Source organism: Thamnophis sirtalis, unplaced genomic scaffold, assembly GCF_051295495.1.
Source record: "Thamnophis sirtalis isolate CommonGarterSnake01/CBP01778 unplaced genomic scaffold, rThaSir2_p1.2 scaffold_13, whole genome shotgun sequence".
NCBI classification, from domain to species: Eukaryota; Metazoa; Chordata; class Lepidosauria; order Squamata; family Natricidae; genus Thamnophis; species Thamnophis sirtalis.
This window is the reverse complement of record NW_028261393.1, coordinates 30007334-30033107: the sequence shown is the minus strand read 5'-3', so window position 1 is coordinate 30033107 and position 25774 is coordinate 30007334. Positions and strand designations below refer to the sequence as shown.

The following is a 25774-nucleotide window of genomic DNA, read 5'->3' as shown; positions in this document are numbered from 1 at the left end:
CTGCCCCCATTGACTTGCTTGTCAGAAGCCAGCTAGGAAGGTTGGGATTCCGGGGGAGACATTAAGCCATTCCATTGGGGGGGTCCACCATTTCTACTGTTTGTGGGAGAGGCAGATATGGTGGGGGCCGAGGGCCAAATTATGTTTGGGGGATGCGGGTCTGCTGTTTAAGAGCGATCGCGCATTCCGACCCTCATCACCCTTCTCACACCCCTGGGTGCTCGGGATTACAGGACCCTGGTCTCCGGCTGGTGTCGCTTAACGCCAGCTCCGTGGTACATAAGGCTCCCCTCATTTACAATCTCATACAAGAGGGTGGAGCGGACCTGGCGTGCATTACGGAGACCTGGTTGGGCCATGAGGGGGGTGTTCCCCTTAGTGAATTATGCCCACCAGGCTTCCGGGCATTTCACCAGCCGAGAGCCCAGGGCAGGGGTCGAGGGGTGGTGGTGGTTATTAGGGAAAGTCTCAGACCTCAGGAGTCACTGTGCCTCAGATAGACGGGTGTGAGTCCCTTTTTGTGAAATGGGGCCTTGGAGTTCAGGTGGGCCTTTTTGTTACATACCTGTCTCCCTGCTACGTTTCATCGGAGCTGCTGAATGTGTTAGCTGGATTGGCGGTTGATTTCCCCAGGCTTATGATCCCGGGGGATTTCAATCTGCCTTCCATTGGCGAGACATCTGAGTCAGCTGGTTTCCATGACGGCTATGGACCTAACTCAGTTAATTCAAGACCCCACCCATAATGGGGGGACACACGCTCGACCTGATTTTTGTCTCTGGGCAGTGGATGAATGATCTAGATTTAGGGGATATTTCTATCCAACCTTTGTCATGGTCGGATCATTTCCTCATCAGGCCTCATCATCCATACTGCTATCCCTCACCGCAGGGAGGCAGAACCGACTAGATGGTTCCACCCCAGGTGACTGATGGACACTGAAAGGTTCCTGATGGAGCTTGGGACTTTTCCTGAATCCCTTGCTCACAACTCGACCGAACCCTTAGTTGAAGCCTGGGATAGGGCGGCCACGGGGGCTTTGGATCGTGTTGTGCCTTTGCGGCCTCTGACCCGGGTAGCTCCCTGGTTTACCGAAGAGCTCCGGGAGATGAAACGCCGGAAAAGACGCCTAGAGAGTGGTTGGAGGGCCAGCTTTGTAGCGAAGGTTGTTGAGAATGCGGTAGCACGTCAGCTTCCCCAGTCCCTGGATGAAGCTGTCTACCTGGATCCGTTTCAGTCGGGTTTCAGGCCCGGATACAGCACGGAGACAGCATTGGTTGCGTTGGTCGATGATCTCTGGCGGGCCCGGGACAGGGGCTGTTCCTCTGTCCTGGTCCTATTAGACCTCTCAGAGGCTTTCGATACCATCGACCATGGTATCCTACTGCCACGACTCGAGGGGTTAGGAGTGGGGGGCACTGTGGTTCTCCTCCTACCTGTCGGATCGGTCGCAGTTTGTGTTGACTGGAGGGCATGGATCGACTCCGAGGCGCGTCACTTGTGGGGTGCCCCAGGGGTCGGTTCTCTCACCCCTCCTGTTCAACATATATATGAAACCACTGGGTGAGATCATCCATGGTTTTGGGGTACGGTATCATCAATATGCTGATGATACCCAACTTTTCATCTCTACCCCAAACCACCAAACGATGCCCTCGACATGACATCCCGATGTCTGGAGGTTGTGCGGATCTAGATGGGGAGGAACAGGCTCAAGCTCAATCCCTCCAAGACGGAGTTGCTGTGGTTTCCGTCATCCCGATTTGTGCATCTTGTTCCATCTTTGATGAAAGGGGGAGAAATTTTAGCCCCCTCAGAGAGGGCCTGCAATCTGGGCATCCTCCTGGATACGCGGCTTAGTTTAGAAGAACACCTGACGGCCATGACCAGGGGGGCTTTTTACCAGGTTCGCCTGGTACGTCAGTTGCGCCCCTTTCTGGATCGGGATGCTCTGTGCACAGTCACCCATGCCCTCGTCCTTTCTCGCCTGGACTACTGTAATGCTCTCTACATGGGGCTGCCCTTGAAGAGCACCCGGAAGCTTCAACTGGTCCAGAATGCGGCTGCGCGGGTTGTCATGTGGGCACCCAGGTACTCCCATGTTACACCCCTTTTAGGCGGCCTGCACTGGTTGCCGGTTGTCTTCCAGGTGTGATTCAAGGTACTAATTATGACCTTTAAAGCACTCCATGGTTTAGGCCCAGGGTACCTGCGAGACCACCTACTGCCACCGGTAGCCTCCCATCATCCAGTGCGATCCCACAGAGTTGGCCTCCTCAGAGTGCCATCGGCCAGACAGTGTTGACTGGTGACCCCCAGGGGGAGAGCCTTCTTTGTGGGAGCGCCTTCCCTCTGGAATGAGCTGCCCCCGGAGCTTCGTATAATCCCCAACCTCCGGTCCTTCCGACGTGCCCTAAAAGTTGGCTTTTCCAGTAAGCCAGCCTGGCCTGAACAAAACAAATCAAAGTATTGATTATTGTTAATTTTAATTTGAATTCTTTAAAAAAATGTGTCATTGTTAATTTTAATTGGGTTTGGGGATATCCTATTTAATTTCTTTTTAACTTTTGTAGTATGTGTTTCTTTTAAAGTTGTACGCCGCCCTGAGTCCTTGGGAGAAGGGCGGCATATAAATCGAATAAACCTCAAACCTCAAACCTCAAATGGCGATCACAGGTGGACCCCATGGACTCTGCAGCTGTCAGACGTTCATGTGGGTTGCCAAGTGCCCAATCTTGCTCCGGTGGCTGTGGGGAAACTGCAAAGGTTGCCGGTGGAAGGAGCAGTCCTAGGAACATTTTCTGTGCAACTGTAACTCGGAATGGTTGCTAATGTGATTCAATGTAAGCCGAGGGCTGCCTGTTCCCTATCCTCACCCTGCCTCCTTGCAGACAGCCCCTCCGCTCCGGTCAACGTCACAGTGAAGCTCCTGAAGGCCAACTCAGCTGTGGTGACCTGGGATGTTTTGGAAGAAGAAGTGGTCATCGGCTTTGCAATTTCGCAGCAGGTAAGCTTCTCCCGAGTTTCCTCTTCATTCTTGGGATGAATTTGGAATTCACCTTAACTGTCTTCAGCAATCCCCGCAAGATGATGGGAAAGGAGGATAGACCAAGAAGTCCCAGATCTCTGATGGTGGAAGTACTGTTTGTTACGGCTCATGCTAGTTCAAAGGGCCATATTGATTTTTAGGTTTTTATCTGTATTAAAGGAAGTTGAAAGTTATTTTTTTTCTTTTGCTCTGCACGCCTGAATTTTGCTTTTTCCTTACCCTTCCACCTTTCTTTTTAATTCTCCTTTCTTTGCTTTTTTTTGTATTTTATACTTTGGAAGTTTAATAATATTTTTCAGAAAAAGGAAAAGGAAAAGCCAGATTTCTCATTGAACATAATTAGGTTGAGGCAGTTCTTCTTGTGCCTGAAAAGCAATATACCCAAGGATCTGGGAGATCCTTGGGGCTCTCTGAGCTTGGTTGCTTTCTTGTAGATGCTTCATTACCCAACTAGGTAACATCTATAGAGCACTGATGATGTTATCTGGTTGGTAATGAAATGTCTGCAAGAAAATGACCAACCTTAGAGAGCACTGATGGTTTCAGAGCCTTTCTCTCATCGTTTAGGTCTGGGGACAAATTTTGGAGCTACGACTTCTAGGGCAGTGTTTCTCAACCTTGACTAAAACATGTGGACTTCAATTCCTAAAATTCCCATGGGTGGCTGGAGAATTCTGGGAATTGAAGTCCACAAGTCTTAAAGCTGACAAGATGAAGAATCCCTGCTGTAGGCACGAGAGGAAAGACATCTTCTCTCTGGCTCCTTACATGGGATTGGGAGATGCAACCAGCCATCAGTTGGGAATCTTTCCCACCCTTTCCACAGCCTGTTTGTCATCCTTCTCTCTGCAGAAGAAGGACGTACGGATGCTGCGTTTCATCCAGGAAGTGAACACTACCACCCGCTCGTGCTCCCTCTGGGACCTGGAGGAGGACACCGAGTACATTGTGCACGTCCAGTCCATCAGCATCCAAGGCCAGAGTCCAGCCAGTGAGCCCATCCACTTCAAGACCCCACGAGAGGCAGAGAAATTGGCTTCAAAGAATAAAGGCAAGCAGAAGGGGGGCTGAGGTAGGGCAAGCTTGGCAAAGTTGTGGTCAACCAAGAGGAAGGCAGGAGGAGCCTCAAGCAATACACACCTCACTTTTGTTCATCTTCTTAAGAATTCTGCATGTGTCCATATTTCATATATTTTGACCTATATTTAATGATCTTTCCATTATCATATTCAATCAGTTAGCAACTCAGATTAATTATCATGTAAAAGAGTAAATCACATATCTCTACTTTATATTCTCCACATAACAATTTCTAAATATCTGATTTCTTCCTAGTAAGACTTTTATCCCAAATTCTAAATTGCTTTTTCTTTCTACTGGGTTTTTTTTTTCTTCTCCACCCACTGCTGCATCTTTTGGCATATCCTCTGTCTCCCTGCCTTCTCTTCCTCTTTTCTCTTATCACTCCTTTTTTCTTCTCTTTCTTCTCTATTCCTGTCTCTTCCCTTTTCTTAAGGTGACCAGATTTTCAGATTGGTAAAGAGGGACACCTTTGACCGGGGGGGGGGGGGGCTTGATTAAAATTTTTATACGGAGCAACAATATAACACAAAATAGTATTGTAATATTTTTTTTATTTCAACATAACTACAATTTACAAATATAAATTGTAACTGTTGCCAAACATCAACATTTTGATCGCGTGACCATGAAGATGCTGCAATGGTCGCTAAGTGTGATAATGGTCGCTAAGTGTGAAAAATGGTCATCAGTCACTTTTTTCAATGCCATTGTAACTTTGGTCACTAAGCCCATTATACCACCTTTCTTGCCACAGTTCTTAAGTGAATAACTGCAGCTGCTAAGTTAGTAACATAAGTGAATCTGGTTTCCCCATTTGACTTTGTATGACCCCAGGACACTGAAACCATCATAAATACGAATCTGTTGCCAAACATCAAAATTTTGATCGTGTGACCATGAGGATGCTGCAACGGTCGCTAAGTGTGAAAATGGTTGCTAAGTGTGAAAAATGGTCATCAGTCACTTTTTTCAGTGCCATTGTAACGTTGGTCACTAAGCCCATTATACCACCTTTCTTGCCACAGTTCTTAAGTGAATAACTGTAGCTGGTATTTTGTATTTTGGATAGAATCTTTTTTTAAATAGCCTAAGACAATTTAAAAAAAGAATCCACACAGAATAAATTGAAGTAAAACATTTCAAACTATTCTTTCTATGCACAATATATTTCAAAGTATTGTGCATAGAATTTTAAAAAATGGTTTCACTTCAATTTATTTTGGATAGAATCTTAGACTATTTAAAAAAAAGAATCCACACAGAATAAATTATTAAAAATCCTAGGGACAATAAATAAAATATTATTTTAAAATACATTAAAAAAACAAAAGAAAAAACCCAGCTCACTTTCCAGCAGGCACAAGTGAGCACCCCAAGTCAATCCAGAATGATGTAGATGTTAATACAAAGAACTGAGCAAATTAAAATTGTGAAATTAGTCAGGGAAATATTTTTCAAAGAAACTTTGCCACCATTTTTTCCACACGAGCCAACCTCCATGCCCCTCCACTCTGGAAAATCCAGGAAGGAACACTCGCTACCTCTCTAGCCAAGTATTTCCTGGAGCTCTATGGTACTTGGTCATTTTTTCTTATAAAATGAGGTAAAAGGGGCCGGGGGGGGGGTCCGTTTTCTTGCTTTAATGTTTTAATATCTTCAATGAAAGTACTGAGACAGAGAGAGGGATTAGACAGGGTGTCTTTTGTCTTGCCCCGGTTAGGATTTTTAAGCAAATTCACTGGGCTTTCAACATGAAGCCAGAAAATCGGGACTTTTTAAAAACGCCCTGGGACACGGGACAAATTGTTAGAAATCATGACTGTCCCACTGAAATTGGGACGTCTGGTCACCTTATTGTTGGGACATATCCCCCCTTTTCAATTTTCCCTATGCCACTGTCAAATCCAGTCTGCTTTTTATTTTTCTTTGTTTCGACCATTTAATTACCGTGCCCCTCTTCTTCCCTCATTTCCTGCCTCTCCTCAGTTTCTAACTTCAAGATTCTATTTAGACTTAATTTTAATGATTTATGCATATTTTTTATAATTTCACATAATTCTTAAAATTCCTACCTTTCCATAATGTCCAGTTCCAAGATTACAATTAGTTATACAGTTAATTATAATTTAAATTCCAGGTTTTCCAAGGTTTCTTCTAATTTCACAATTCTGATCCAGCTTATATTCCCATTCAGCTAAAATGGAGAGGAAGAGAAGGGGAAGCCATCTTAATCACTTCACTTTCTTTGTTCTTGTCTTCCCTCTGGCAAATGGCTCTGTATTGTTTCAACTCAATGATTCCCAGCAATACAGCTTGATATTTTTAAATCCAGACAAGATAGGATTATGAGCGAAGAAAATAGTGCTTTTTCTTGATTTTTTTTCCTTGTTACTTTCCACCTCTCTTTGATTAGAGTTGCTTAAGATATGTATATTAGAACAAAATTGAACAAAGTAAGTATCCTTGGTATGTTTTTAAGTTTTGTTTCTCCTCTCCTTCTTTCCCTTTATAGCTTTCCCAATTTTCAATTGTCAGTTAATCTCTTTTAAAGACGCAATCTTTTCAATTCCAAATTTGAAAAGTTTGTATTTCAATGGGTTAGTCAATTCTTTGTTTCCTCATTTCTGTCTCCAAGTTGTTTAAAACAAGCAGTTCTCTTTGGGCTTAATGATTTAAACCACAATTTTTTCCCTCTTTCTTTTCTTTCCTCCAAAATCCCAATCTATCTGTCAATATTATTTATACTCACAAAGTTCTTTGCCTTTTCCAGATTCTGGTTTATGAAAGTTGGTTAATTAAATCTTCTTACCAGGTTTCACATTCCATTCATACAGTTCCTGCTTAAATGCTTAGTCCAGAAGCCCCCGACTTGATGGCAGCCATGCTGCCTCCCCCAATGCCGATTCAGAGAGCTAATCGTCAACCTATGAGGAACTTGTTACATTCCTCTGGGTCTAATGAGACGCAGCTCCTTCTTCAGTTTCCCTCCAGGAAAGTTCCAATCCGAAGATCAATCAGCATCAGTTTGTCAGACAGAATTTACATGAGGCTCTTCAGAGCCCATGGTTTTTTCTGTCTGTCTCATTGAGGTACTTCCGGTCAGTCCTGATTTGTAAAATGTTTAATGTGTAATAAAAGAGTAGAAGACAGGGCAGTCTCCATCTGCCTTTCTATGTAGCTTCTCAGCAACTGTTATACCATATGGCCCTTCAAGAGGAACTTCCCTTCTTCACCTGGAGGTTTTTGTGGTGGAAAGTAGTCTGGATTCCCAGCAAGGAGGGGGTGCATTCCACAGGAGCAATTGACAGCCAAGTGGGTTGGTTAGGAGAAAGAGAGGCAAGATGGCGCCTCCCCATGCTCAGATTATATCTTATATGCTTTAGTTTGGCAAAATTGATGTTGCGCCCCAAGAACCAAGAAAAATACCTATTTCCAAGCACTTTCCTTTATTGTTTGTCACCTATAGACAGAAATATCACTAAGCTAAAGCAACCTCTCGCTTCATTATTTAAATATACTCTGACATTTTCTAGGGAGGGTCTATCGCGACCCTCTTTTTCCCAACCAAACTATCTCAACTTCACTGGGCCTCTGAAATGTAGTCCCTTCCTCCTGGCAATCCAGACTATATTTCACCACAGCTGTCCACATGTAGCCCTCATCATTCCCTGCCAAGTAAATAATTATGGATGTTGTAGTCTTCTGCATGATCTGAATGGTTAATATGACTGGAGAATTCTGGGAATTGACATCCATGCATCTTAAAATTGCCAAGGTTGGGAACTCCTGGAATTCCAGGAGAACAAAAAGCATCAAGCACAGAGATGGAGTGAACATCTCTGAAGGGTCTCCCTCTCTCCCTGGCTAGGCTGCATCCACAAACTTCCTGCAACTACCCTAGAAGGTTTTGAGGCCTACATTTATTTTCTCAACAGCCCTTGGCTTAGCCCTTGGCTTAGCCCTTGTTTAGGGGAGATGAGAGGCATGGTAGCCTCTCAGAGGCATGGTAGCCCCAGAGAAAGTCAACAAATCCAGGACTTCAAGCCCTAGGTGTGGGCTGAGCTCCTGTCACTCGCCTCAGCTCCTGTCCACTTAGAATGCAAATGTAAGTAGATACAGGTACCATTCTGGTGCGACTAATGGCAGAAGCAAGAAATCTGCCCAGATGCAAGGCGAAAACTGGTGGAGAAAGAAGCCCTGGAAAACAATGATGCCCCCACAGAACCCCCTTAGCTCTGTGTGTGAAACTAGGTGCACTCTTGATAACGTGCAAGTGGAAACTGAACCAACTAATAGTCTTAGGCAGCCAAACCATTACTCTGTATAATGTTGTAGATTCCTGGCTTAATGTACCAACACCGCACACTCAATCAATCAATCAAGACAAAATCCCTGTGGGTAAATGACCTTCTCCTCTGCTCTGCTTTCTTCCTCTCTATGCAGATGAAGTAACGATGAAGGAAATGGGAGACAAAAATCAACAGCTGCGAGCCGGCGAAATCTTGATTATCGTGGTCGTCTTGTTCATGTGGGCAGGTTGGTGGGAATCCCTGCAAGCATGTGAAAGGCGAGGCAGAGGGACTCTGGGTCTCAGTCGGGGGCAGCTGGGCATGGTCTGGTCCTGAAGATACGTAGCGATGTGCAGATGTGATGACCATCTGAATGGGTTAGAAAAAGTTCTACATGCTCTTCTGTTCCAAAGGAAGCAGAGTAGAACATAACCAGGGATGTAGTGAACTCATGCAAAATATCATTTTTCATAAATGTGAAGCACTTATGAATATCAATAAAAAATTTCCGCAGAAAATGGGCAAAGGAAAGGATTCAGATAATGATAAGGTGGCTCTGACTGCTGGATTCACCTTGCTAGACCGAAGCAGAGCATCATCTGGAGATCCTGCTAGACTCACAATTCCTGCCTGAGATGTAGGTGACAGTTGTGGCTAGAGGGGCCTCTCAACAGCGTTATGTGGTGCACCCGTTGCCACCCTTTTTGGGCTGTGAGGCTACTCACAGCCACTCCTGCTCTGGACACCTCCAGGATGGACAACTGTGACATGCCATACTTGGGCTGCCCTTGAGGAGTGCCCAGAAGCATCAGCCGGTACAGAATGTGGCAAATATGTGTGACCCCTTAGAGGGTGCACATTACACCTCTGTTCCATGAGCCTCATTGGTTGCCAGGTTGCTTCTGGGTCCCATTCAAGGTGATGGATGTCATCTTTAAAGCTCTACATGGAATGGGACTTAATTGAGAACAATCTCCCCGGTGACTGCAACCTTCTGCCACCAGGTCCAGTTAATGGGGAAGGCTGTAGGTCCCATCCCCAAAGGAGCTTCATATGCGGGGATCTAGGTGGCATGTTTTTGTGCTGTGGCTCTTTGCCCCTTCATTGCCCCCCTCCCCAAGCTGAGTTTCTCAATTAGTCTTCCAGAAGGATCTTAATGTTTTTTTTCATCGGCCGTCTGGATCCCACGGGGAGGCTTCTACGCCACCAGAGTCACATCTTTGTAATTTTTATTAAAGAAGTTTTTTTACAAGGTTAAAAGATAAATAGAAAACAATATAGGAAAAAATAAAATATACAAATGGACAAGTTTTGAAAACAATAGAAAGTGAAAAGAAAGAACTTATTATAATGATATTTCGCTGCTGATAAGCAATTCTAATAGGGGAACAAATGAAAACTGGTATATCTCTGATCTCTGTTTGAAGGTATGAAATGCAAGGTTAACAATAAATATAAGTATACTTTGTGGGGAAAAATAATGCTAATGTTAACTGAATATATATTGTAGAATGAAAATGAGGCCTTTAGTTATATTAGATGAAATATTTGAGACGGTAAATATTATTTGAAGATGCAGATCTTAAAACACTTGTAACCAAACGACATGCTGTATGTGATGATGGTTTTTTTTTTCCCCTTTTTGGGTTTTTTCGCCTTTTTTCTTTTTCTTTTTTTTAAACCCTAGGTTATTGTGGTGTCTATTAAATATATAACAGAGAGATACGGGGTGTGTGTATGGGGGGAAACGTAGTAGGGATGCACCTGTAATCAAATGACATATTGTATGGGATGATGGGTTTTTTTTTTTCCTTTTTTGTGTGTGTGGGTTTTTTTCCCCCTCTGCCTTTCTTTTTCCGTTGTTGTGTGATTGTGTTGTCTATGTAACAAAAATAAAATAAAAAATAAAAAAAAGAAAATGAAAAGAAAGAAAATGAAAAAAATAAGCTACTTCCGATATTTTTCACAGCAGTTATAGACCTTCTTGAAACAGTTGCTTCCCTTCTGAATCACATAACATTGTAACTTCTCCCCATATTCAACCTTATTAATTGGCAAATCCAGAAATCCAGGTCATTTTTATCATTTTCAGCAAAATGTTTATAAAGCATTTCCAGTCCAAGGTGGCGCAGTGGTTAAATGCAGCACTGCAGGCTACTGCTAGATCAGCAGGTCAGCGGTTCAAATCTCACCGGCTCAGGGTTGACTCAGCCTTCCATCCTTCCGAGGTGGGTAAAATGAGGACCCAGATTGTTGGGGGCAATATGCTGACTCTCTGTAAACCGCTTAGAGAGGCCTGAAAGGCCTATGAAGCGGTATATAAGTCTACTGCTATTGCTATATTGCTATTGCTATTTTATAAAAGTAGCTGTTATACCCTCCCAGAGTCACATCCTTGCAAGATAGGTAGATGTATAAATATGCTACATAAATAATGTGTTTAGTTTTTGGTTGGCATCACTTTCTGCCACTGCTAAGTTAATAACAAAAGAGGAAGACTAAAGGGGATGAAGTATATGGGCAAAAATAATTGGGATCCTAAGAGCCGCTGGGACCAGGCGTTCTGGGTGGAAATGGTTGGACCCTCTGACTGGGTTGACCCTCCTGCTCCTGCTCACTTCCAGTGCATGAGGCTACCAGTTTTAATAGGAAACAAATGCTCTCTGGTAACCAATGTAAGTAAAAACACCACACAGGATATGAAACTTAGAAAGATTAGAGAAATTTTGCTCCTACCTCAGGGGAAGTCATGTAAAACTTTGCACGCAGCAAAGTAATACAAAGTAAATGTAATACGGCATGCATACTTCTCAATTATCAAGGTTCTACTTTTAGGCAAGATAAACCAAATACACAGGCATAGAGTAGATGGTACCTGGCTCAATAGTAGTAACTTTGAGAGAGATCTTGGAGTCCTTATGGACAACCACTTAAATATGAGCCAGCCGTGTGCTGCAGCTGCCAAAAAAGCCAATGCAATCCTAGGCTGCATCAACAGGGATGAAATCAAGATCATGTGAAGTGTTAATACTGTTTTACAAGGCCTTGGTAGGCCCACACCTGGAACACTGCATCCAGTTTTGGTCACCACCATTGCAGAGAAGAGCAACAAAGATGATTAGGAGAGTCTAGGACAATTCAAATAGAAATAGAACAGAGTTGGAAGGGGCCTTGGAGGTCAACTAGTCCAACCCCCTGCTTAGGCAGGAAACCCCATACCACTTCAGACAAATGGTTTCCAATCTCTTCTTAAAAACTTCCAGTGTTGGAGCATTCACAACTTCTGGAGGCAAGTTGTTCCACTGATTGATTGTTCTCACTGTCAGGAAATTTCTTCTTAGTTCTAGGTTGCTTCTCTCCTTGATTAGTTTCCATCCATTATTTCTTGTCTTGCCTTCTGGTGCTTTAGAGACTCTTCTTTGTGGCAACTGCTGAGATATAAGAACACTGCTATCATGTCTCCCCTAGTCCTTCTTTTCATTAAACTAGATATACCCAATTTCTGTTACCGTTCTTTATATGTTTTAGCATCCAGTTCCCTAATCATCCTTGTTGCTCTTCTCTGCACTCTTTCTTAACATCTTTTTTACATTGTGGCAACCAAAACTGATGCAGTGTTCCAAGTGTAGCCTTATCAAGGCCTTATAAAGTGGTATTCATACTTCACGTGATCTTGATTCTCTCCCTCTATTTATGCAGCCTAGGGTTGTATTGGCTTTTTTTGATGGCTGCAGCACACTGCTGGGCCATATTTAAGTGGTGCTCCAGAAGGACTCCAAGATCCCTCTTGCAGTTACCACTATTACTACTATTGACTGAGATACCACATACAGTGTACCTGTGCATTTTGTTTTTTCTGCCTAAATGTAGAACCTTACTTTTTTCACCATTGAATTTCATGTTGTTAGATAGCATCCAATATTCAAATTTGTCACGATCCTTCTGTATCTTAAGCCTGTCTGCTGAAGTGTTGGCTATTCCTGCTATCTTGGTGTCATCTGCAAATCTGATGAGTTCCCCACCTATCCCTTGATCCAAATTATTGATGAAGATGTCTTCCTAAAACAGAGCCTTGGGGTACTCCACTGCATACTTCTCTCCATGTAGATGCAGTTCCATTGAGGACTACATGCTGAGTGCGGTTGGTCAAGCAGTTACGAATCCATCTGGTAGTGATGCTGTCTAACCCACATTTTTCTATCTTATCAAATAGTAGATTATGGTCTACTTTATCAAATGCCTTATGCACTCACAAACTCGCTTCAGCTAACTCGCTGCAGCCAACTCACCATGGACAATTCACTGTGGGACATCCACATGGGATAATTCCACATGATAAATGTTATCCCCCACTGTTTCTTCTACATTATTTTCATTTTTGTCAATGAAAATATTGTCAAAGAAACAGTGGCAGATAATATTTATTGTGTTGAGCTATCCAGCATGGAATTGTCCCATGGCGAGTTATCCTATGGCAAGTTGGAAATAGCAAGCTGCCCCACAGGAAGTTGGATGCAGCAAGATAACACCAACAAGTTGGCTGTGGCAAGTTGTCCCATTCCAGATTAAGGGACTAGTTGCTAAAACAAAGAACAAACAGTTGCAGGAACTGAGTATGTCTAATTTAACTAAGAGAAGGACCAGCAGGGCGATAGGATATCAGTGTTCCAATATTTCAGGGGTTACCACAAAGAAGAGGGAGGAGGGTCAACCTATTTTGCAAAGCACCAGAAGGCAAGATAAGCAATGGATGGAAACTAATCAAGGTGAGAACTAATCTAGAATTGAACAGGAATTTACTGACAGTGAGCACAATCAATTGGTGGAAAGGCTTGCCTTCAGAAGTTGTGGGTGTGCCATCAACGGAGGTTTTCAAGAAAAGATTAGACAGCAATTTCTCCAGAATGGTACAGGGTTTTCTGGTCAAGCAGGGGGTTGGACTAGAAGACTTCCAACATTCCTTCTAACTGTTATTCTCTTATTAAGCAAGTTCCACAACAGTTAAGCAAATTCATTGTCAGGAACGGGAATTTTTTGCCAGTTCCATGGAAAGTCATGGAAAATGGGGCCCAGTATGATCATGTGGTCATGGGGGGAGGGGCAACTATCCAAACTTTGAATCCAGGTTGTAAGTAGCAAGTGGTGGGATTCAAATAATTTAACAACTGGTTCTCTGCCCAAATGACAATAATGCAAGAGACTCCTATCCCAAAGGTGATTTTTCAAGAGGCAACTGGACTCTCTGGAAACCAAGAAAGTCCAGTTGCCTCTTGAAAAAGGACCTTTGGGACAATATGACCTGGATGACTGAAGAATCCTCATAGACAAGAGATTCTTGTGCTCAGTGAGCTGACAAAGCATCCAGGAAACAATCCTTAGATCCATTTGCACTACTTAAAGATACCAGCTGGTCTCACTGACCTCACAAAATATCCTAAGGAAATCATCCAAATTTAAGGAAAGATCGCATGCCCCTAGAAAGGCAGTAAAAAAATCAGTGCCAAGCTTGCATCCTGCCTCTTGGAAGTACACCCCAAATGGATGGTGCCAGGAACAACTAAAGCAGTGTAAAAAGCTTAAAACAACCCTTCCCCTTCAAGTCCTTAATACCAGCAAAGAAAAAAAAAACTCTGGAGAAGCAACAGAAAGCCTGGGCATACTGCCAAGAACCATTAGCTGTTACAATGTAATAAGGCAGTTTCTGTAAGCAGGACAATAAAGATAAGGATTATGTTAGAAACACCACTATAATGTTTCCTTCCTACCTTCCTGACAGTTGCCCTGTAAAGTGGGGAAAAAGTCCGAACTGCTCAAAAAGTTAGCAAATTGTTCTCCCAAATAGATGCGAACTGGCTGAATCCCACCACTATAGTCCTTATACTAAAACACTTGCTTAAATTAGATTTAGAAACAAACCACAATTGTTGGGCCCACAGAACATCCTTTCAGGGTGAAGTGCAGCTTAGAAGTATGATATTTGGACTGACTAATTGGATTCACATTAAAAAATACAGTATTTTGCATAGTCTCTGACCATGGCTGCTTGTTTTATAGCATCTCCACTTGATTGCTCTAGTTCTGTGATGGGGTTAGCAGCTTTGTTGCCAGGATTATGCAAAGCCATCCCACCTCTCGAGGGAACAGGGCTGTCAGAATATCTCACAAACTTTCTGTTGAAGCCTCAGCATCTCTCCTGGGTCAATAGCCAGAGGACTAGGAAGAGTGAGGCTAACTCAATGAATTGAGGCTTTCTACATCTTTTTCCTGCATCTAAGGATCATTCAGATTTCTGCAGCCCAGATACAGCTGCTCTAAGGAGGAAGGGAACTCTGAGATCCCAAGCCAAAGAGGCTGAAGGACAACACAGAGTAGAAGGAGGGACTCTTGCTAACCCAGTAACACATCCTTTGGCATCAAATAGGCTCCCACTCTGCCTGATTTTAATATTTTTTAGCATTCTACAAAACAAAAATAAACTTCTCCCCCTAGAACATCTGACCCCCACCCCCAGAACATTTATAAAAGAGAAACATGGCCAGCTACAGTTCAATGCTTGCCATGGAGACATACTCCCCTGTACAGAAAAAATAAAAAATAAAGGTAAACCAAGGTGACATTGTACGTCTAAAGAAAGTGGCAAGCAGCAACTCACTGTTTTCCTTCTGGCCATGCCATGCCAGAAGGAAAACAGTTTTGTGCGTGTTTTTGTGACATTTGTGGAGGTTAATCATGACAAAGAGTTTTCACAGTATTTGGCTAAAGCAGGCTTTGCAATTTGTGATCCAGAGTCTTGTGGAATTTGCCGGTGTCACAGCATTCTCTGTGAACAAAAGCCTCCTCTGAAGCCATAATATGGTTTATTATATTACAACATATAGAACAGACCAGTTGTGTTGCTGCTAACCTGTATTTAGCACATGGTGTGAATTCCATCATAAGAACAAGGAGCCAAAGCTGCTAGCCACATATGGTAGCTTAGTGTCAGGCTAGGGACATCATCTTCCTCAACTACTAAGAGGATCAGGGGAAAATCAATGGGCCTTGCTGATTTTGTGTGTGTGTGTGTGTGTGTGTGTGTGTGTGTGTGTGAGAGAGAGAGAGAGAGAGAGAGAGAGAGAGAGAGGGAGAGAGAGAGAGAGAGAGAGAGAGAGAGAGAGAGAGAAATACCTATTCTTCTCTTTGAGTTTTATTAAACATTTCTATGCAGTTTCTTGAGAGACCCTGTGGGGAAAGCAAAGAAAATCCACCTTGGGACGGTTTTTGTTCCACTGGAAAATTGACCAGAAGATATTATACAATAGAGGATACCTGGCTAAGACTAAGTTGTGAACATGACAACAGAAAGAATTAAAAGGGACAAAGAAAAGACCAACCCCACTCCCATCCTGCCTTTCTGCAAAGCAGTGAGCAGCAAAAAGGAATCGGTGTCTTTTGTGAAGGAACGTTGCTTCCAACCGATTTGATTCCCAACAGAAGCCTGGAGTAAAGAATAAGCATTGCGCTAAGGGACAATGTAGGGCTTGATTTTGGCCATTAAAAGAGTTCCTTGCAGCTATGAGGCTGTGCCTTGTGTCCAAGTTTTAAAGTGTCCAAATCCAAAAAGGAGGTTCTGAATGGAGTCCATCTGCCTCCCATGCGGGAAAAGCATTGGCCATGCATGACAGTGACCGCTGTGGGTAAGCAGGAGGCTGCCTGTGGAACTGGGCAGGGCAACTGAAACCAGCTTGATCGGATTATTAGAAGAGGTGTTAAAGAGGCTTTACCCTAGTCAGCACAGATCATTATAGTCCAGTTGATCCTGACACATAGGCTCCTAACCAGGGCTTCTCAATCTTGGCTGCTTGAAGATGTGTGAACTTGACTCCCAGAATTTTCCAGCCAGCATGGTTGGCTGAGGAATTCTGGGAGTTGAAGTCCACACATCTTCAAGTGGCCAAGGTTGAGAAACATTGCTCTTGATATAGATCCTTCCTCAGGTGCTACGACAAACTGGTCAAGAGGATTAAAACCAACGAGGTGAAAGTCTCAGCCACTCAAAAGCTGGCCTAAGACCACAAAAGACTTGTGAATAGACAACCGATGCGTCAATGCTAAAGACGCAGAGCAATGTTCCCTCTAATTTTTTTTTCAGTGTGAGCAGAAAAGTATAGTGTTTGAGCGGCATATTTTCATGCCTGAGCACCTGAATTTTTTTCACAGATGTCACTTAAGACAACAACGAAATCAGTATTATTTGAAACTCAAAGTTATGTTTATTCAAGGTACCCGCTTAATTAAAAGTGTTATATAATATCAGTATCACTTAACAACGCTCCTGCTTAGCAACCAAAATGCTAGCTCAGAAAGTCTGGTATTTGAAGCACGCAAGTCTTAAAGCTATTGTTACAAGATCCTTGCACCCCTAACCCTTTAGAAAAAAAATCCCAGGGGTCTTCAAACCTGACAGCTTTAAGACTTGTGAACTTCAACTCCCAGAATTCCTCCTCCAGTCACGTTGGCTCAGAAACTCTGGCATTGAAGCACGCAAGTCTTAAAGCTGTCAAAGTTACAAGATCCTTGCACCCCTAACCCTTTAGGGAAAAAACCCCCAGGGGTCTTCAAACCTGACAGCTTTAAGACTTGTGGACTTCAACTCCCAGAATTCCTCCTCCAGTCATGTTGTGGTGACGTCATCTGCGTGGATCTGCTCCATCTTTGGTTTTTTTCACAGGGGGCAGGGCTGCTGCTGAAGATGCTGACGAGCCCCCACCGCCACTAGAATAACTGCTGTCGCCTCCTCCTCCTCCTCCAACAGCGCCACCACCTTTGCTGCCCAGTGCTGCAGCTGAGGTGAAGCCGCCAAAGTTCCCGCTAGTGCCCCCGCCCATGGCAGTGGCGGCGGTGCCTCCCCCTCCACTCGGAGCACTTCAGCTGGGCTCCAGGTTACCCCTGCCACCGCCTCCACCTCCACCGCCTTCCTACTAGCTCCCACGGCCTCATGGCTCCTCAAAAGCATGGCAGAGGAGGAAGGGGGAGGGATAACGCTGGGGCCAGCTCAGGTGCTCTGCGTGGAGGGAGAGGCACCACTGCCATGGGCGGGGGTGCTGATGGGAGCTTTGGCGGCTTCACCTCAGCCGCAGTGTTGGGCAGCAAATCCGGCAGTGCTGTTGGAGGAGGAGGAGGTGGCAGCAGATATTTTGGTGGCGGCGGGGGCTTTGGGGGTTCACTTCAGCCACAGAGTTGGGCGCAAGCGGCTAGGATTTGCCACCCACAAAGGATCTCCCCGGGCTTGCTTTGCTGAACACGGGGCGACTGATGCCAGTTTGAGTGGCTGCGGCCGGCGCAAACTACCGTCAGTCACTCCGTGCTCATCAAAACAAGTCTGGGGAGGTCCTTTGCGGGTGGCCAGTTCTAGCCGCCTGCAAAGGACTTCCCCGCGTTTGCTTTGCTGAACACGGGGCGACTGACGGTAATGAGCAGTGCAGCCGGCACCTAGGAGGTCCTAGGAGACCAGCTGTGCCGCGTAAGCTCCTGCCGCCGTCCCCGCGCCTGTGCTAACCCTAGATTTTTTTAGGCCCCTGCGCAGCAGTTAGAAACTGCTGTGCGGGGTTTTCTTGCCAAGTGCGTGGCCCCGCACCCGCGCACCTTAGAGGCAACAGTGATGTAGGGGGCTTGAGAAGGTTAGTTTGAGTGCTATATGGTATGGAAAAAGAAATGGAAAATCTACATTTATGGAATGGACCTACGAGGACATCTGACTGATCTGGGAACTCAACTGGCCTAATTAATTCTGAATCCTAATGCAAGAAGAAGAGTACAGCACAGATCAGAACAACCTAACCAGGACACAAATCATGAAGCTACACTAGTACTGTCAACATAACTTCTTCATGTTCAAAAGGAAAATGCATGAGCAAATAAAAGGGATGCCCATGGGATCCCCACTATCAGGAGTCATTGTAGAAACTGTCCTGCATGAACTAGAACATCATACATTTCAAAATCACACTACTAAGTGTTGGTGCCACTATATGGATAACACATTTGTCTTCAAAAGAAATGCTCTGAAAGACAATGCAATTGCCATTTGTAGATGTGCTTGTCAACAGGCAGGAAGACAGAAGCCTAGAAACCATGGTTTATCACAAGGCCACCAACATTTCAAAATCTGCCTCTGCCTCCCAGCATCCCAGAGTCCTCCGGGATTGGGCGGCCTAGAAATTTTACAAACAAACAAACAAATAAATCCATCTGGTATTCATCTGGCTAATGTCCTTGCAGCAAACAGAAAACAGCCTGGTCAATTTCAGGATGTTATCGGAACCCCAAGACATGGCTTGTCAGGGCTCTGCTCCATTGCGCCCACCACTGACCAACTGAGCTGAGCTGCTGCTGCCGCCAGGGAACTCTGGAGCCTTCGCTGCCGAGCAGCTGATTGGTGATTGGATTTGCCTCCTGGAATACTGCCGATCAGCTGTTCTTGGGGGTGGGGATCACCCTGACTGCGGCCCATTTGCCGCTGCCACAGCCTGTTCGCTGCCGTGGCCTGTTCACCATGGCCTGTTCACCATGGCCCATTCACTGCCGCCATGACCTGTTTGCCGCAGCCCATTTCCCGCCATCATGGCCTGTTCACCGTAGCCCGTTCATAGTTGCTGTGACCCATTTGATGTGGCACATTCACCAATTGGTGGCGAACAGGCAGTGACGCATGGGCTGTGGCGGCAGGGATAGGCGGCAGCGATCCCGGCCATCTAGAACAGCAATATTCACTATATAAGACGCATACACATTTACCACCAAGGTTGAGGAAGACTGCTCCAAGAGCTCACTTTATCCTTGGTGATTTCTTCCTTTTATTTCCAGAGCAATTGCTCACAAGGTAGATGGGGTTGAGTATGAAAGAATGACCCATAATCAGCCAATGAGGCTCCATGACTGAAGGTGGGATTCCACCTGCCTCTTTCCAATAAACAATGTTATCCCCTTGGCCCTCAGTTCGTCCAGTTCTCTAGATTTTGACACTAAAAGAGAAGGAAAGCAGCTCTGTTTAAATGCATGAGTGGACCTGCCCCATTCTCAGTTGCTTTTGTGGCCCTGCAGAACCTGTGACGTTTAGAGAGTGCAAAGCAGCACTCTGCAGAGAAGTCACCCGGGGCAGTTCTCCCTCCTTCCCTCCCTCCCCCAGGAGGATGGTTGGAGGTGCTTGTGGGACCTTCAGGAAATGCTGATCTGTGACCTCTTTTCTTCCCTCAGGGGTGATTGCCCTGTTCTGCAGGCAGTACGACATCATCAAAGACAACGAACCAAACAACAATAAGGAGAAAGCCAAGAACACATCAGAAAACAGCACCCCAGAACACCAGAGTGGGGGCCTCCTGCGTAGTAAGGTGAGGAGGAGGGTGGGGAGGGAAGGGCACAAGCAAGGCAACTGGCATTTCCCAATAGAGCCTCTGGAAAACTCAATTTCCATCCTCCTGCCCTCCATCATCCTTCATAGAAAGAGCGCTGGAGCCAGGCTACAGCCAAAGGCAGCATTTATAGGGGAAGAGTCCCAAAGCACCCCGAGGCTTTCCCCACTGGCATCCTGAGCAGCCTTTGCTGTGGCCATAAGAAGAACCTCCAGCATACGGAAGTATTTCCTTTCTGAATTCTTCTCTGTGGCTTGTTTTGCAGGCCAGAAAGATGGCATAAATCATAAAGTGAGGCTAGGCCAATTCCATTGGAGACATGTGTGAGTCACTAATCATGAAAAGCTCCCATTCTGCTGTATCATACACCCCATGAAACCCTTTTTATAGTATACAATTAATATTTTAATAAATGCAAGATGTCCAAATGCTGCTCCTAACCATTGCAATTATCCAAGAAAACAGAACAACAAAATGTGTCGCCTGGAGAACCATCCTAACTGTTCTAGAAAATCTTAGCCTCTTGTTTAATTATCCCAGGGAAAAGCTGGTCCCATGATAACTCAATTTCCTTTTTTGTTTAAATAAAAAAATTATTTTCAAACAAACGCAAACACATAAGATATATAACATAAAAACCTATTCAACTGCATACAGTGTATCAATTGGTTACAAGGTCTTTCCGCGTCCTTTCCATAGTCATCACTTGAGCTTTATCAAAATTCACATATTGTCAATCAAATATCTTTGTATACATTATGATTATACTTCATTTGTTTGCTTATCACTATTGTTTCTCCATTTTAAACAAGGTATTCTAAATATGTATCAATTTATATTATAATGATTCATTATATCATCTTCAATGTATCCAATAATAAATAATTTTATATCCTATTCTAAATCATTCTATTATTTTAGCATTGATAACATTCTCTAATAATTTTCAATTCCATGTTTTTTCCATTATTAGTATCATCAATTCAATATACATGTATACAAATTGTTATAATTGTTAAACATCCATTGTTAAACATCCATTAAGCATAGCTATTATTACATTCTTTATATATGAAACATGTTAAATTTGAAGCAAATTTATATTATGGCATTTCATTACATCATCCTGAAATCATCCAATGATTTATATTCTATTCTATATAGAATTATTTATCTTTTATAAAAAGGTTTTTCAACATCATCTCCATCATCCTCACTTACAGTTTGTATAAAATTTCATATTATCAATCTAGTATATGTAAATGCTTTATTATCATTATTAATCATTTATTTGGCTATAGCTATTATTACTTTGTCTTATACATAGTACTCAAAATTTAAATACATTTAACTAAATTTTATTGTGACATTTCATTTCATCATTCTGTATCCTTCCAGAAATAGTGCAGTCCAATATCTCTTGACATTTGTAGAATCTGTATTCTAAGTGTATTCTTGATAAGTCTTATGTGGACTTCTCTTGACAACTTGTTATTTATTGCATATCTTATAAAGATTCAAAACCCTCTATCTGTTCCTTTCATCAGCTTGACTTTTGTTATCGCTGGTGCTTCTGCTGAAATTACTCTCATTGTTTCTGCCAAATTTTCTCCCCTTTCTTCATCTATATTTTGACATCTGAGATAGAGTTCCAGTTCATCGAACTCTCCTTTCCGTATTTCGCACTTATCATTTCCCTCCACTCTTGATTTGCTGTCAGTGTCAACAATGTTCTTATCACTTTCATATGTCTCTGTGGTTTTTTGAACTCTGTCCTCAAATTTCATCATTGTTTTCTAAGTATTCTCAACTCTTCCCTCTGTACTTTCTATATTTTGATCTATAATTTCAAGTCTCTTTTCAATTCTCTCTGTGATTATTAAGACTTTTTGACTTTCTAGCATAATTCTTTGCAATATTAGTCCCTTTTTCTTCTTCATATTGGGCCATTTTTCCAGGGTATAGACAATGCCACTAAAACATCCAAGGCTTTTGCTAGGTTTCAAACAAATTCAGTAAAGTTTTTCAGGTCAAAGCTTTCTCTTTCCTTCAAAGAAACACCTGTATAGCCACTGACCCTTTCAGTAAACAAAGCCAATAGTTTTGTATTATCAGATGTTACCAAGCCTCTAGCCTCTAGATGGCAATGTTACATTCTTTCCCTCTGTTTTTGCCTCTCTTTCTAAACTCCGAACTCTGGAAGAGAAGAAAAAAAAGTTTGAAGATTACGATCTGGCCGAGCCTTGTAAGGAAAGAAACTTTTAATCCACAAATACAAAAAATGGAAGAAGTATAGAGGAAGAAGGGAAAAATAGGACCAATCCAGTTTAAAAGTAAGAGGCATTTGTAAAAAGTCCATCCATAGAAAACAAAAAAATTAAAGTGAAAAAGATAACACGATAGTTTCAAACCAGTGTTAATTCGCCGCTTACTTCCATTTTCTTCAATTTTATTTTAACTAAGTCTTTTGGGTTTTCTCTTCTCTAATAAGGACTTTTCTCACCATTTCGACACAGTCCCTCCTGTTCTGCTTCTGTTTCAGGGGACTGTTCCAACCTTCTACAGCCATTTTGACTACTTCTCTTGTAGCCGGCAAAAACAGCTTTCTCCTGGATTGATCAGGGACTTTGTGATTTCCCTGAGATCAGCAGGACCCGCTCTTCTCTATCACCATTCCTTCAGAATGGTTTAGATTCAAAAGGATCATCCAGCAGCAGAGATATTGACAGCAATCCTGAAGCCCCAAGATTGCATGTCGTGTCATTGCGACATCAAGCACCACCCTCCGATAACTCCATTTCCAAAGTGGGACTTATGTCAACTTCCCCTCTGCCCTGTGCACCAGCTTTCTCTGCTCCACCCAGCCATGAAAGGCTGCACAGGGGATGAAGAAAGGACGATGTGCCCGCTACTGCTGGGTTCCCTCGTGGCAGTTCCTGGCCAGGCCCTGGCAGGAGACCCTTGGTTGCAGGGCAGCAGATTCTGCAATGCTAAGAGAGAGGAAGGGGGCTTTGGCCTTCTGGCCTCAGCAAGCAGTGGTAGCAGTTCAGCAGGCCTGGTTGGGCACTGGTGTAACTGCGAGAAAGAAACCACTGGTCCACAGCACCCATTATAAAGTCTTGAGGAAGGAGGATAGGAGCAGGAGGTACATTTTTACAAACAAATCCACCTATGGTGTGACAATAAGTAAGCACATGTTGGCTGTGCATTCACCAAAATAGGCATTATCTACCAGCTGCAGCTCAGCAGCATTTTGAAGACTGCAGAAATATTTGACTTAAAAACTACAGAACTGAAGTGACTTACAACCAGTCCTCATACTTACGACATTCCCAATTGCAGTTGCTAAACAAGGACATCTTGTGCAAATGTCCTGCATTTTTCTATCTAGGCAACCCTCTCAATAAAAGGAATCAGCTGCACTAAAAGCTCTTCAGTTTGGCAGTTAAAAATGAATAAATAAAATGTCAGGTGTTCCAAGGTTCACTACAAAGTTTAATATGGGGGAGCTGATTCATTTTGATTCCTCCTTTGATATTGGAGGAGCTGGAGTTTCCCATAGCAGGAAGGCCAACAACCTGGCACTGAGCCAAGCCAAACATTAAATGATGGGGGGACCCAATTCAGGAAGTTGCACTCTGGATTGGCAGAGGCCATCTACTTCATCCCTGGATGGCCTGACCCAGCCATCTGGGGCAGAGACTGCTAGATCCAAGTCAGGGGACCTCTGTGAGTGTTCTTTATGCACACTCAAGACATCTCCCTAAGAGTCTAGCTTTAAGGTGTATTCAGGTACCTGGATATAGCCCTTACACTAAATCCTCCCATCAATCTATTTTGGAAGAAGAGATCCTGAACAATGAGAGTTGGGCCTCTTTCTAGCCATGCATTCAACTGACGTAACACTTTTGGTAGACACGTTCTAGTTCAGGAGTGTCCAACACTGGCAACTTTAAGACCTGGACTTCAACTCCCAGAATTCCCCAGCAAGTCTTAAAGTTGCTGAGGTTGGATACCCCTGAGCTAGACTGTCCTAAGGCACAATGTCTTGACATTCATCATTGTATTTCTTTTCTCTCTTCCAGTTTCCAAAAAACAAGCCCTCAGTGAACATCATTGAAGCATGACTGCTGATGGAAAGGGCTGCACTTCTTTTCACCTTCTTCTCTTCATTTTCTCCAAGATCTGGCAGCCAAGAGGTGAAATACTATTAGACTTCCTGCTCAACTGGCTCAGTTAGAACCTCCCCATTTTTGTAGTGGGAAAAAGAAAGTCTGACAAAACTTTGCAAAATGAAGAAAAAGACTCTGCAAGGAAAATAGCCTAATGGGAACGTTTCCATGAAACTGTCCAAAAACCCAGGGCCAGTCTTCAATAAGGACTAGCTTAGATCCCCAACTCCATGCCTTTCAGATGTACTGAGTGATAACTCCCCTAATCTCCAGCAGGTATATGACCTTTGTGGCTGGGGATTATGGGAGGTGAAATCCACACATTTGAAGGGGACCTGAATAGGGAAAACTGAATTACCTTTGCTGCTGGAGAGAATAAGATGTTATATGTCTTTTCCTTGTCCTACATCCAACTCCTGGAAAATAGTTCATCTTGTTGCTATTTTGCTTTTTGGCTACTGAGGTTAAATTTTTAAGGAGGACATGCTATCCTGTATTTCAGGCATCACTGCCTTAGTCTCTCCTTCTGGTGGTAATATTGGAGACACTTTTCCTTGGACTAAACAAAACATTTGGCTTCACGATGAGTTCCATTGCAGGCATCTTGTTCTTTGTACATCAAGCACTTATAATCGTTTGGAGGCATTCAATGTTCTTTCTTTAAAACAAAACAAAAGCAAATCAGAAGCACATGACATTTTCCACCTGGGTTCTCAGGGCTCCATTAGCTGCTGTTGCTGCTTTCAGATTATTTGAGCAGTTGTGTAAATCATCTTATTCTCACAATTTGTAGGATAATCAACAAAGAATGCAAAAAAGATAAAGATAAAAATGTTCCAGGTTTACAGAACAATGAAGTTTGACAGCACCATAGAGAAGAACTGAACACATGCTGTTTTGCCTCTTAAATAGGGAAAGTATAATACCCCACCTCTGTCGCAAATATATGGATTTTATATCCCCTTAATTTTTTCAAAAATGTCTTTAGAATTATAGTATAGTGTAGTTCTGAAAATTATACAATCTGATGATCCACCAAATCAGGTTAAAGAGAGGAGGGTCTCATTTACCATTGTGTTTCTTAGGAGAATAGCCAAAGGGGTGTTTCATGGGAATCCATAATAAGCACTTCCTGTTTGGCCCCAACAGTTAATACTCTATTTTGCACACTCAGAGTATCAGTTAGCAGTTTTATGAAACAATCCAAGATAAGGGCAGTAAGTGTCTGCCATTAAATGTTTTAATATCCCCTTTGGGGGGGGGGTCATGATCACAATTCATGCCCTATTAATTGTCCTTTTGAAAAACAAAGCATTTGCATTTACCTGTTTTAAACTTACTGTTTTCTTGGCTGGACCTTAATTTTAGGGCAAGTAAAAAAAGTAATCAATTACTTGGTCAGAAAACTGGAACTGAGGCCAGTGATGTGTGGTGAGGTTTATGGCTGGTGAGGCAGTCCTCTCCCCCAATATCCCACTGTCTGAAGCGCTTTCTTTCTTTCGCCTGCCTGAGCTCTGACAGGCGGGTGAAAGAAAGTGCTTTAGACAGTGGGGTGTTGGTGGAGAGAAGAGAGCATTCTCTGCTCTCCCCCGATACCCCACTGTCTAAAGTGCTTTCTTTCTTTTGCCCGCCTGAGCTCTGACAGGCGGGCGAAAGAAAGCGGCAGCTGGGCAAAAGAAAGCGGCAGCCCGCCAGCTCAGGCAGGATAGCTGGCGGGCTGCCACTTTCTTTTGCCCGGCTGCCGCTTTCTTTTGCCCGGCTGCCGCTTTCTTTTGTCCGCCTCTGTGTCTG

General features: G+C 43.5%; 1 protein-coding gene across 1 annotated transcript in view; it reads left to right on the top strand.

Annotated features, from left to right (window-relative positions):
- Positions 1 to 24094, top strand: part of FNDC5 (fibronectin type III domain containing 5) — a 75568-nt gene extending 51474 nt beyond the window's left edge. Inside the window, exons 2-6 of the mRNA XM_014075851.2 lie at positions 2892 to 3007; positions 3902 to 4100; positions 8576 to 8668; positions 19657 to 19790; positions 23897 to 24094. Of these exons, the coding sequence (XP_013931326.1) occupies positions 2892 to 3007; positions 3902 to 4100; positions 8576 to 8668; positions 19657 to 19790; positions 23897 to 23938 (584 nt within the window). The 3' untranslated portion in view covers positions 23939 to 24094. The remainder of the gene's footprint in view (positions 1 to 2891; positions 3008 to 3901; positions 4101 to 8575; positions 8669 to 19656; positions 19791 to 23896) is intronic.
- Positions 24095 to 25774: the final 1680 nt, after the last annotated feature.